We start from the raw sequence: 12230 nt of genomic DNA, 5'->3' as shown, positions 1-12230 counted from the left end.
CAAGGAGGAAGGCTTTTTTTTTTTTTTTGCTGGCAAGGAGGAAAGGAGGTAGTCAGGCAAGCAGGCTCAGGTTGGCTTTGGCCAGGGAGGGAGGGAGGGAGGGAGAGAGGTAGACAGGCAGACAGGCTGGCTTCGAGGGTGGGGGTGGGACAAAGTGTGGAAGGCAGTGAGAGGGACATAGGAAGGAGTCACTGGGGGCACTTAAGACAGGAAGGGGCACTAAGGATATGGGAAGGAGGCACTGGGGGCACTAAAGACATGGGAAGGAGGCACTGGGGGCACTAAAGACAGGGGCTCAGCTATCGGCCTGGTGTCATAATTGCTTTTCTAGGGCAGAGGCAAGCCATGAAGTGCTGTCTAAAGGACTGAAACAGCTTTTGGCCTGCCATATCTCCCAATTATCACCAAGAGCATCCAGAGAAACAAAAGGAACCGCACAATGAGTAGAGGGTCAAGGCCTGCTGTCCAGCAGGGACTTAGGCTTACAGTACTGTATACTGGCCATAAGATCATCCAGGCCTTAACAAAAAAGTAATTGCTCCTTCAACAGCAGCTAACTAAGCATGGCTTTTGAGGCCGAATTCCCAAACCACTGTCTAATTGAAAGCATTCACAGCATGGAGATGGAGTAAGGCACTTGCTCACAACTTGGAACAGGACATGCAGGGCATCAGCTACGTAATGTATTCTGATGATTAAAAAGGAGAGATCCTTATTTCCAATAGTGTTAGGACTGTGACACAGGCTGGAGTGACAGGCTCTGGTGACAAAGAAGGCCGCTGTGGCCGCCTTCGGACCCAATGCTACAGAGTCAAAAAGGTGCTGATTGAGCACAAAATCAATTCTATGGTCCTGGGCGTTGGTGAACACCACGTTGCTGTCACTGAAATGCGCACTTGGGAACCTGTGCCCCCAGCAAATTCACCTTTGGCAGAACAAAGCACTGATTGAAAGTATCAGCCATAGCCTTGGCCATCAGTAGGGGGCCCTTTAGGCATGTTCCAGTGATCTACAAATATCTGGGCGACACCTGGATGAAATGTAAAACAGAAAGATTGTGATTTTGTGCTATTCCCAAAGGAGCACTGCGCAGCCAGGGTCAAAGGAGTGTCTAATTTTAACTCCAGCAGGGACTCTGATATCATTCCTATGAGTGCAACCACTGAAAACAGCCTGTGCACAGTGGAATCTTCTCTAAGAACCTGTGTGTCCCCCCCAGATCTGGGTCCTGCAGCCCTGAAGCTGCAGTATCCTCACCCACAACAGAAGGACCTGTTAGAGAAAGTAAAAATAGACAGAGTCCTGGTCATCCGAGGCGTCCGTGGGTGGACCATCCTGTACTTTTGCATGGCTCTTATGATGAGGACCTATGCTTTTGGGGTGAGTAGACCCTGGTGCTATCAAGTCTGGAACTCCTGAAGGATTCATGGGACCACTATTGAAGAAATAAGTCAGAATCAGCATATTAACAAAGTCAGGCTGACATCCTTGTCCCTGAGAGATAGAAGGCCCTGAGGGCTATGTGTCCTGGATTTGCACAGTTTCTGCGTCAAATCACGGCCGCGCTGTGCTGCGCTGGTACTGCTCCCTAGCTCCAATTTTGCCTTTCATAGATGCTCCTCTGTTGGACTGGGATGCGGGGGTGGGGATAAGGGAGTCGTTGCCACCTCATCATGCGCCACACAACATGTGGAATACGGCTGATCCTGAAGTTGCCATTTGCCTCAAATAGAGCATGAATCCGAAGAATATAGCTTTGGGAAGTTTATCCCATCTTTCTCTTGTTAAAGTGAGGTGTTTTGAGGCAGATAAAAGCTTTTAAATTTAAATCAGGAAATCCAAGATGGCCACTGCAACAGTGCTTTTAACGACAAGAACAGCCCGGGGACGCCATACAGAAAATAAAAATTAGCGATTTTAGGCTTTCTGAGTTAGGGGAATCCAGTACTAACCCTAGAAACTCTCAAAAATCAAATTTACAGACCCCCCCAAATCAATCTCTCAGGCTGTCAGGCTGCTAATCATTGTGCCATGCTGTGTGTGGAATTGCAGAAAAAAGCTAAAAGAGCTTACAGGGAGATCTCTGCCTCAACAAATCTTGAATATAGAACAGCTAGTTTCTTCTGACTACCTCTTGGCCCATGACCAGCCGGAGACCTGACCCCCACTGAATCTTACGTGTGCAATATGGGGGGGGGGGAGGAACACAGTTGGCTTCGATCCTGGATACACCATCACAGAGCTGCCCAGCCTGCACTCCAACCCACTAGTAGATGAACCTGGGGTGAACTATGCTCCCCAGGGAACTGTCCCTGAGCCCCGAAACTGATAATGCAGGCTGTCCAAGTGGGTGCACTGCAAAGTAGCCACCCCTTGGAAGAAGACTCTATCCATAAGAGTCTATGATCTCCCATAGTCAGAGCCGTCCTCCAAGAGAATCCTCTGTAGCACAGATTACGAATAAAATAAAAGTACTGAATTTAAGGAAAATAAACATGAGCAAAAAAAACCTTGCTCTTACTGTCATGCTTGTAGGAAGACAACTGAAAGTTACTGGCAGTGGCATAGCGAGGATGAGTGGTGCCCGAGGCGGTGGCATCCCTCCCCCACCTCCTTCTTGACCTCTCTTGCCGTGCATGCGCACCCCTTCCCTTGTACCGCTAATTTTTCCGATGCGAGCAGCACCACAAACTTGCTGCTCGCATCAGTGTCAGCTCTCCCTCTGACTTCACTTCCTAGGCACGAGACCCAGAGGTAACATCAGAGAGAGAGCCAATGCTAGCGTGAGCAGAAGGCTGGAGTTGCTGATAGCATGAATGAAAAGCTAGAGGTACAGTGGGGGGGGGGGAGTGAAGGATTGCATGTGGAGAGGAGTGGGAAGGAGAGGAGGACGGGTGCCAGCGTCCCCACCAAGATGGATCCCCCCTACCCCTCCCCGTTTACAGGGCAGTTCTGAGGTAAGAGGGAAGGATCAAAACTAGGCAAATGAGGCTTCTTACAAGAGATATTGCAAGATGGAATTGACTACCAACTTGTTCAAGAATAGTGAGATTGTACAAGAATGAATATTGCATAATACCAATAGACTTGTAACTAAAACTTAATTAATAAATGGGAATTCAAAAATCCCATATATCTGAGAATGTTCTCATTTTGTTAACATTATAGATAAACATTAGACTAAGCATGTTTCTCTAGCACATACTGTTAAGTGTTGTAGGTGTGTTTGCCATGGTGCTGGACTGGAGAGATGTTGGCAAGATCTCCGGTTTGACAGTTATAACAGGGGCACTACTATCCATTCTTTCTGACCCACATAAAACAGACATTTGTGTGGCTTTCTCAAGTGATGGTAACAGTTGATCAAGCTGGTCAAGCTCAGATGAAAACTGGAAAATGAAGAGGAAGACTAAATTATTAACTGTACTCTAGAAAACAATGCTCACAAGACATTTATGAACTGAACAAGCACTCATGTTATCTGTAATAGCATGGAAATGGTACAGATTAATGTTTGGTACAGCATCTTTATATAAATGAAAAAAACCATGATTCAGCAGCCAGAAATTCACCAACTCTCCATTTTAACATTGTGAAGTTATACGCTTATACAGTTAATACAGAGAAAGCAGTTCCATTCTCAAGATCACTGGATTTGGATTTTTAGATTTAATTACGGCAGGGGTAGGGAACTCCAGTCCTCGAGAGCTGTATTCCAGTTGGGTTTTCAGGATTTCCCCAATGAATATGCATTGAAAGCAGTGCATGCAAATAGTTCTCATGCATATTCATTGGGGAAATCCTGAATACCCGACTGGAATATGGCTCTCGAGGACCGGAGTTCTCTACCCCTGAATTACGGTAATCACCTTTCCAAATATGAACACAAGATGAGTTATAATCGCGCTTTCAAAAATCTTATCCTGCTCACAGAGTATACAATCTAAATCTCAGACAGAGGCTATGAAAGGTGAAACAAATTATCCAAGACCACAAGTAGTACTAGTGGGAGTCAGATTTGAACCCTCATTTTCTTGGTTTACTGCCTACTGCTGACCTAACCACTAGGTTATCCTTCCACCTGTTGACTATTCAGAATAAAATCAAACCAAAGGCAAGAATGTGTAGCATGTGCTGATTATTGATTTTAATTCTAAACAAATATTTTAAATGTTGATCAGAGGGGCACATTCAGACCATTTTTACTCCATTGAATGAGCTCCTTGGAAATTGAGAACTTTTTTCTAAAGTCCCTTTCTAAGAATTTTTTTGGGCATTGTGACAATAGGATCCTAGCTTCTAATGTTACTGTAAACCTAAAATTCCTGGAATGACATCATCATTGCTCCATAGACGATGTCTGTACTAATAACTTATACCCCTACAACAGAAAGTATTGAAAATCAATTAATAGCAGTCAAACTGCATGGTTTTCCAAAATCATAGCCTCCCACTATAAGTGACAAACATTCATTACAATAACATTTATTTAATATACTGTATGTAGCAATCCACGTTTGAATTGCTGTGAAATGGAAAGGTGACAATGGGGAATGAGGTGGTAGACTGAGGAAAACTCAGATGAACTTACATCTTGCCATCTAGAGAAATGCATTGTATTATCTAAGGTTAGGATGACAAAACAATCCCATGCATATCTATCTAGTCCCACATGTTTAACTTCTATGTTATAACTTTATGTAGTTATAACTTTATGTGGTCAGCTATAGAAAGTTAACTCTTTCTTCAAGCTCTCCTTCAAAACATTATCTAAATTTACACTATTTATCTCTGCAACATAGGGAGATACATCATAGATAGTTCAAAATACATCAAATCAAATACAATTATGAAAATACACTAAACACCAAGATTTATGATTTATTACTATAAAACTCGGTGCATTAATACAGATGGTAATTTAATAGGAATATAATTCAACTTAAAATAATTGCAACTAAAAAACCTCACATCCCTTGAACCACGAGCTTTATAACGGAGAATACTGCTAGTGAGCAGAGTGCAAAAAGAAAATCTGCTACAGATGTGTGTGATTCAATGAATACCTAAGGAAAGTAAACCCTAAGGAAAAGTAGCTATTCATCTGTAGCAGATGTTAACCAGGGACAGCAGGCAGATATTCTCACTTGTGGGTGACGTCAACTACGGAGACCGGTACGGCCAGTATTAAAAGTGTACTGTCACTAAGCTTTAATAAACTTTGTGACTGCCCGTACCGCACAAGAGTTCCCAGCCAATGTAGGCTTGCAGTTCCTCAGTTCTGTAAGCAAGCTATGAAGCCAACCAGGGGAGGTGGGTGGGTTGTGAGAATATTTGCCTGCTGTCCCTGGATAACACCCGTTACGGTAAGTAACTGTGCTTTATCCCAGGACAAGCAGGCAGCATATTCTCACATGTGGGACTCCCTAGCTTACTACAGTGGGATGGAGGGAGAGTTGGCCATTAAGAGAATACATTTTGGAATACTGTTTGGCCAAAGTAACCATCCCATCTGGAAAGGATTCCAGGCAGTATTAAGATGTTAATATGTGACCTGAAGACCAAGTAGCTGTTTTACAGGTTTCATCGATGGGAGAGGATACTAGAAACAACTAAAGTTGCCACAGCTGGGACCTTGTGCTGTTACCTGACCCCCAAGCTGCAGCCTAGCCTGAGCACAGTAGAAGGCAATACTGGGTGCCCACCATGTAGAACAAGTTTTAGTGGTTACAGACCAACCAAAAAAGTAGATAAAGAAGAGGAACTGTTAAGATGTTGTATGTGATTTAGCCCGTTGAAAGAGAAAAGCCACTGCTTGTTTACAGAATAAAGTATAAAGAGCTGTTTCTCCAGGGAGAGAACGAGGCTTGGGAAGAAAACTGGAAGCACAAAAGATTGCTTCAAATGAGATTCCGTGACTACATTCAGTAGGAATCCAGGATAAGAACAGAAAACTACTGTATTCTGGAGGAAAGCTTAAAAGATGGGTATGACACCAATGCTGAAAGCGCACGGTTGATGAGGATTAAAATAATCAGCAAAGTGAGATAGGCAAGATGTGTAGAAGACATTGTCTGGAAAGGAGGGTTTAATCAGTCTGATGAGAACAACAGTAAGACCCCAAGCCACTGGAAACGATTTTAGGGGTGATAAGATATAGAAAATCCCCACATAATTTGTGAAGACAAGAAAGAACAGTCAGAAAATTTTTGTTGATTGGCATATGGAAAGTACCGAAAGTACTTAGATGAACTTTGACTGAAGTAGTTTTAAGACCTGAATTGGATTAGAGGAGAAGAAAATTCAACATTAAATATATGGAAGAGCATAAAGAATCCTTATGAGCAAGAGTATACCATAATTAAAAGCATGACCACTTCTGCTAGTAGTACTGCTATGAAGACGTTGATCTTCGGATCCTATCAGAATCATGTCGAAAACATCCAGAGAACTGTCTTCATAGCAGTACTACTAGTAGAAGTGGTCATGCTTTTCATTATTGCTGAGGCTATCCCAGCACGTACCAAGCTGTCAAGTACCATGACTGAAAATTGGGAAAATCAGAAGAAAAGCATCTACTCTAAAGGAAGATGAGCAGATCATCTGAAACCAAAGAAAGGCAGCATGTAATTTTGGGGAAACCCAAATAAGTTTATCTAAGGAGTTCCCCAGAAGAGATAACACCTGACATAAGGTTGTGAAAATAAAGCATCCACTGATATGGGTGAAGAAATCTGCTGAGCATGTCGCCAGAGTAATCTGCATTCCTAGAACATAGGGAGCTTTTGGAAATATGCTTGGAGCAACTAATCAGTTCAAACCCTTTCGTTCACCCGAAAAGGAATCAGAGACTTCGTACTTTGTCCTTGGTGTATACTAGGGGGACTTTGAGGGAAGAATCTATAGAGTATCAAACATCGCTCTGAGTTCCAAAGGTGCAAGTGGAACTTCTGCTCCTGAGTAGAGTCGTGATCTTGTAAGGGAAATTTGGTCATTTGAGCTTCACAAATATAATTTGGTGAGTTCAGGGAGCGAATTTAGATGTGAAGGCATTTGCAACATGGAAAAGTACGAAGAGGATAGCTTCCAGTTAAAAACTGATGAGTTGGAAACTAAAGAGAAGGCAAGAAACACTGAGGTGTTCTGCATGGATTGCAGACGCCATGTTGAAAATGGGGCTTGCCTCGATTCAAAATCCACTACAGTAACCGCTAAACTGGTCTTAAGGCTTGATTGAGGTAATAGTAACCCCCTTCTATTGGATTATATGGATGGAAGGTAAAAGACTTGATTGCAAAATGGAAGCAAATTAACTTGTCGTTGCTGAGTTAGGATCGTTCCGAGGTGAATCATGTCGAGTGCGATCCTTATGAAATTTAAAGCTAGAGAGGGTTCAAGTTAGGATTTTGGAAAAACTGATTTTGAACTCTCAGTACTGAATAAAATAGCATTGGATTCATAAAGTTGGTGCCAAAAATATAAGGCACTTGGTGAACAGTGTAAGAGAAAATGCCAGGCCGAAAGGCAGAATTTTGTAGTAAAAATGTTGATGGACTATACGAAACCACAGAACCAGTCAAGGTGCAGACAAAAGTGGTATGTGGGTATAACCCTTTATGATATCCAGACAGCATAGCCAATTGCTCTGATCTAAGAATAGCTACAAGATCCCAGAGATAAAACAAACATTTCTTGAACTAGAAATGTTACGTAGATTCTGTCATCTTTGGAAGAAGAAATACCTGAAGTAGAACTCCTAATTTTTCTGAAAAAGGGGTAGAACCTTCTGGACATATAGGTGAAGTAGAACCTCTATGTCCCAAAGAATAAAGGATGTCCTGAGAGCTAAAAATGGACTCCCCAGGATAGTTTGGAGGTATGACAACAACATGAAAAAACAGTAACCATCCTTTATGACTGAGAGAATTGAAAGGTTATACCTTATCAATGCCAATGGTGTTAGTAAAAATAAACATGACTTCTGATTGGCAAGGAAGTGGTTAAGAAGGAGATAACAGCAGCTATGCTTGACCTAATATGCAGAAGAATTGAGGCCTGAGCTTTTTGAGTGTTATTTTGTTATTGTTATTTTGCTTTTTGTGCGGTGGCAATCCAGAAGCAGAACAATGCAGAAGTACATTGGTGCTGATATGAAGCAGAATGCTTTGAGTATGAGGTGGAGACCCTGGCCTATTCAAAGGCCATTGTCCTTCTTTGAGGGCCCCTCTCCATAGAATCGCCAACTCTTCCCTTAAGGGATTTGGGCTAATGAATTCTGGAGATTGATGTCTATATCAGAGACTCTTTCTCATAGCTTCTGACATATGAGATGCTACAGATAACTCAAAAGCATCCTAGTTTGCCCTTGGTCTGTACATGAACTTGGTCTGTACAAGAGCTTGATCATTTGTTGATATTCTGCAAGATGCTCAGACAAAATATATTGCTCAAGTCAGGCAAATTGGCCACTAGTTGTTTGAAAGATACAGATATGTAAAAACTGTAAGTAAGTATCTTGCTCACCAGCATAGAGCCCATAATGATCCGTAGCACAGCCCTCACACCCTGTAAACAGTGAGGCAGAAACAATTGCACTGAAATATGTGTTAAGACTGATTTCACCTAGCAATGATTGATAGTGATCTCATGAAATCCTGGAGAAGAACAGATTCTGTAAATGGAATACAGTTACATAGTAACATAGTAGATGACTGCAGATAAAGACCCGGATGGTCCATCCAGTCTGCCCAACCTGATTCAATTTAAATTTTTTTTTTTTTTTAATTTTTTCTTCTTAGCTATTTCTGGGCAAGAATCCAAAGCTTTACCCGGTACTGTGCTTGGGTTCCAACTGCCGAAATCTCTGTTAAGACTTACTCCAGCCCATCTACACCCTCCCAGCCATTGAAGCCCTCCCCTGCCCATCCTCCACCAAACGGCCATACACAGACACAGACCGTACAAGTCTGCCCAGTAACTGGCCTAGTTCAATCTTTAATATTATTTTCTGATTCTAAATCTTCTGTGTTCATCCCACGCTTCTTTGAACTCAGTCACAGTTTTACTCTCCACCACCTCTCTCGGGAGCGCATTCCAGGCATCCACCACCCTCTCCGTAAAGTAGAATTTCCTAACATTGCCCCTGAATCTACCACCCCTCAACCTCAAATTATGTCCTCTGGTTTTACCATTTTCCTTTCTCTGGAAAAGATTTTGTTCTACGTTAATACCCTTTAAGTATTTGAACGTCTGAATCATATCTCCCCTGTCTCTCCTTTCCTCTAGGGTATACATATTCAGGGCTTCCAGTCTCTCCTCATACGTCTTCTGGCGCAAGCCTCCTATCATTTTCATCGCCCTCCTCTGGACCGCCTCAAGTCTTCTTACGTCTTTCGCCAGATACGGTCTCCAAAACTGAACACAATACTCCAAGTGGGGCCTCACCAATGACCTGTACAGGGGCATCAACACCTTCTTCCTTCTACTGACTACGCCTCTCTTTATACAGCCCAGAATCCTTCTGGCAGCAGCCACTGCCTTGTCACACTGTTTTTTCGCCTTTAGATCTTCGGACACTATCACCCCAAGGTCCCTCTCCCCGTCCGTGCATATCAGCTTCTCTCCTCCCAGCATATACGGTTCCTTCCTATTATTAATCCCCAAATGCATTACTCTGCATTTCTTTGCATTGCATTTTAGTTGCCAGGCATTAGACCATTCCTCTAACTTTTGCAGATCCTTTTTCATATTCTCCACTCCCTCTTCGGTGTTTACTCTGCTACAAATCTTGGTATCATCTGCAAAAAGGCACACTTTTCCTTCTAACCCTTCAGCAATGTCACTCACATACATATTGAACAGGATTGGCCCCAGCACCGAACCCTGAGGGACTCCACTAGTCACCTTTCCTTCCTTCGAGCGACTTCCATTAACCACCACCCTCTGGCGTCTGTCCGACAGCCAGTTTCTGACCCAGTTCACCACTTTGGGTCCTAACTTCAGCCCTTCAAGTTTGTTCAACAGCCTCCTATGAGGAACTGTATCAAAGGCTTTGCTGAAATCCAAGTAAATTACATCTAGCATATGTCCTCGATCCAGCTCTCTGGTCACCCAATCAAAAAATTCAATCAGGTTCGTTTGGCACGATTTACCTTTTGTAAAGCCATGTTGCCTCGGATCCTGTAACCCATTAGATTCAAGGAAATACACTATCCTTTCTTTCAGCAACACTTCCATTATTTTTCCAACAACTGAAGTGAGGCTCACCAGCCTGTAGTTTCCTGCTTCATCCCTGTGACCACTTTTATGAATAGGGACCACATCCGCTCTCCTCCAATCCCCAGGAATCACTCCCGTCTCCAGAGATTTGTTGAACAAGTCTTTAATAGGACTCGCCAGAACCTCTCTGAGCTCCCTTAGTATCCTGGGATGGATCCCGTCTGGTCCCATCGCTTTGTCCACCTTCAGTTTTTCAAGTTGCTCATAAACACCCTCCTCCGTGAACGGCACAGAATCTACTCCATTTTCTCGGGTAACTTTGCCAGACAATCTCGGTCCTTCTCCAGGATTTTCTTCTGTGAACACAGAACAGAAGTATTTGTTTAGCACATTTGCTTTCTCCTCATCACTCTCCACATATTTGTTCCCAGCATCTTTTAGCCTAGCAATTCCATTTTTTATCTTCCTCCTTTCACTAATATATCTGAAAAAATTTTTATCTCCCTTTTTTACATTTTTAGCCATTTGTTCTTCCGCCTGTGCCTTCGCCAAACGTATCTCTCTCTTGGCTTCTTTCAGTTTCACCCTGTAGTCCTTTCTGCTCTCCTCTTCTTGGGTTTTTTTATATTTCATGAACGCCAACTCTTTCGCCTTTATTTTCTCAGCCACTAGGTTGGAGAACCATATCGGCTTCCTTTTTCTCTTGTTTTTATTGATTTTCTTCACATAAAGGTCCGTAGCCATTTTTATCGCTCCTTTCAGCTTAGACCACTGTCTTTCCACTTCTCTTATGTCCTCCCATCCTAACAGCTCTTTCTTCAGGTACTTTCCCATTGCATTAAAGTCTGTACGTTTGAAATCTAGGACTTTAAGTATCATGCGGCCGCTCTCCACTTTAGCCGTTATATCAAACCAAACCGTTTGATGATCGCTACTACCCAGGTGAGCACCCACTCGAACATTAAGAGATACTCTCTCCATTTGTGAGGACCAGTTGTCTTGGAGCCACCATGATAAAGGCTTTTAACAAGAAAGTGTGTCTTTAAAATTGCCATGCAAGAGTAACTTGAGGAGCTGTTTAGGAGGTCCAAAACGTCCAAGTATTGAACATTGGGACTAGTGACAGCTTCCAATGAGATAATAGGGCTAACATATCTGGGAAATACAGGACCGTCTAGAGAAGATCTTCTCCAGGAAGGCTGAAGGTATGCCAGAAGACTCAGCCAGATAAAGAGTTTAGAACACCTCTGGTACCGAACCAATGAAGCTAATGATGAGGATCTATGAGGATCCCTTATACACTTGGAAGCATGAGATTGACGCGATGCGATCTTGGCAATAAAGAGAACGTCAATTACGCAATAAAGAGAACGTCAATTACTGGATGGAATTCTTCGATGCAATAAACTAAAGATCTCAATATCTCAATGGGATTGGCAATGCCTCTCAGAAGATCCATGAGAAGTAGTCCAATACTTGAATGGAGAGATGACAACAGTACCTTGAGGCCTTGTGCTTCTATGCTTAGGCTGGGCTGGTACTGAGGGAATTGATGTAAGCATGCTGTACCAATCTCCCTCCTGAAATTATGCAACGGTACCTGCAACGCAGCAGGTTTCCTTGAATCGGATGACCTCCATACGGATGTACATCGAAGTGCACCAGTAGCGATGGCTCAACTGCCAGTACCCTTGGTGCAGCAGGTTGTGTTGAAGCGGGTGACCTTCGATAAGAATGCACACCATGAAAGAGAGTCAACCTGTGGAGCTAGGAACAGTGGCTCTGATGTTTGGTCTGCATCAAGAGGCTCAATGCTGTAGAGACCTGCAACGCTTGCTGAGAAGGCACCCGTATCAATGGCTCAATTGCCAGTACCATCAGTGCAGCAGGTTGTCTTGAAGTGAATTACCTCGATGAGAATGCACACCAAGAAGAAGAGACAAACTGAAAAGCTGGAGAACGTTGGTGTCGATGTTTGGTCTGCATCAAGACTCCATGCTGTTAAGACCTTC

At 43.1% G+C, this 12230-nt stretch overlaps 1 protein-coding gene across 17 annotated transcripts in view; it reads right to left on the bottom strand.

Moving 5' to 3' along the window:
• NCOA1 (nuclear receptor coactivator 1) overlaps window positions 1-12230 on the bottom strand; it is a 631796-nt gene that overhangs the window by 271756 nt on the left and 347810 nt on the right. For all 17 annotated transcript variants that reach the window (XR_004538963.1, XR_004538966.1, XR_004538965.1 and 14 more), the window contains one exon: window positions 3206-3389. Coding sequence is in view for 13 of the 17 variants with exons in the window: in XM_033939863.1 (XP_033795754.1) it covers window positions 3206-3389 (184 nt within the window). In the remaining 4 variants the exon portion in view is untranslated. The remainder of the gene's footprint in view (window positions 1-3205; window positions 3390-12230) is intronic.

The sequence above is a fragment of the Geotrypetes seraphini genome, chromosome 3 (assembly GCF_902459505.1).
Source record: "Geotrypetes seraphini chromosome 3, aGeoSer1.1, whole genome shotgun sequence".
Taxonomy (NCBI): domain Eukaryota; kingdom Metazoa; phylum Chordata; class Amphibia; order Gymnophiona; family Dermophiidae; genus Geotrypetes; species Geotrypetes seraphini.
The sequence above is the reverse complement of the archived record's forward strand: the minus strand, read 5'-3'. Positions and strand labels throughout refer to the sequence as shown.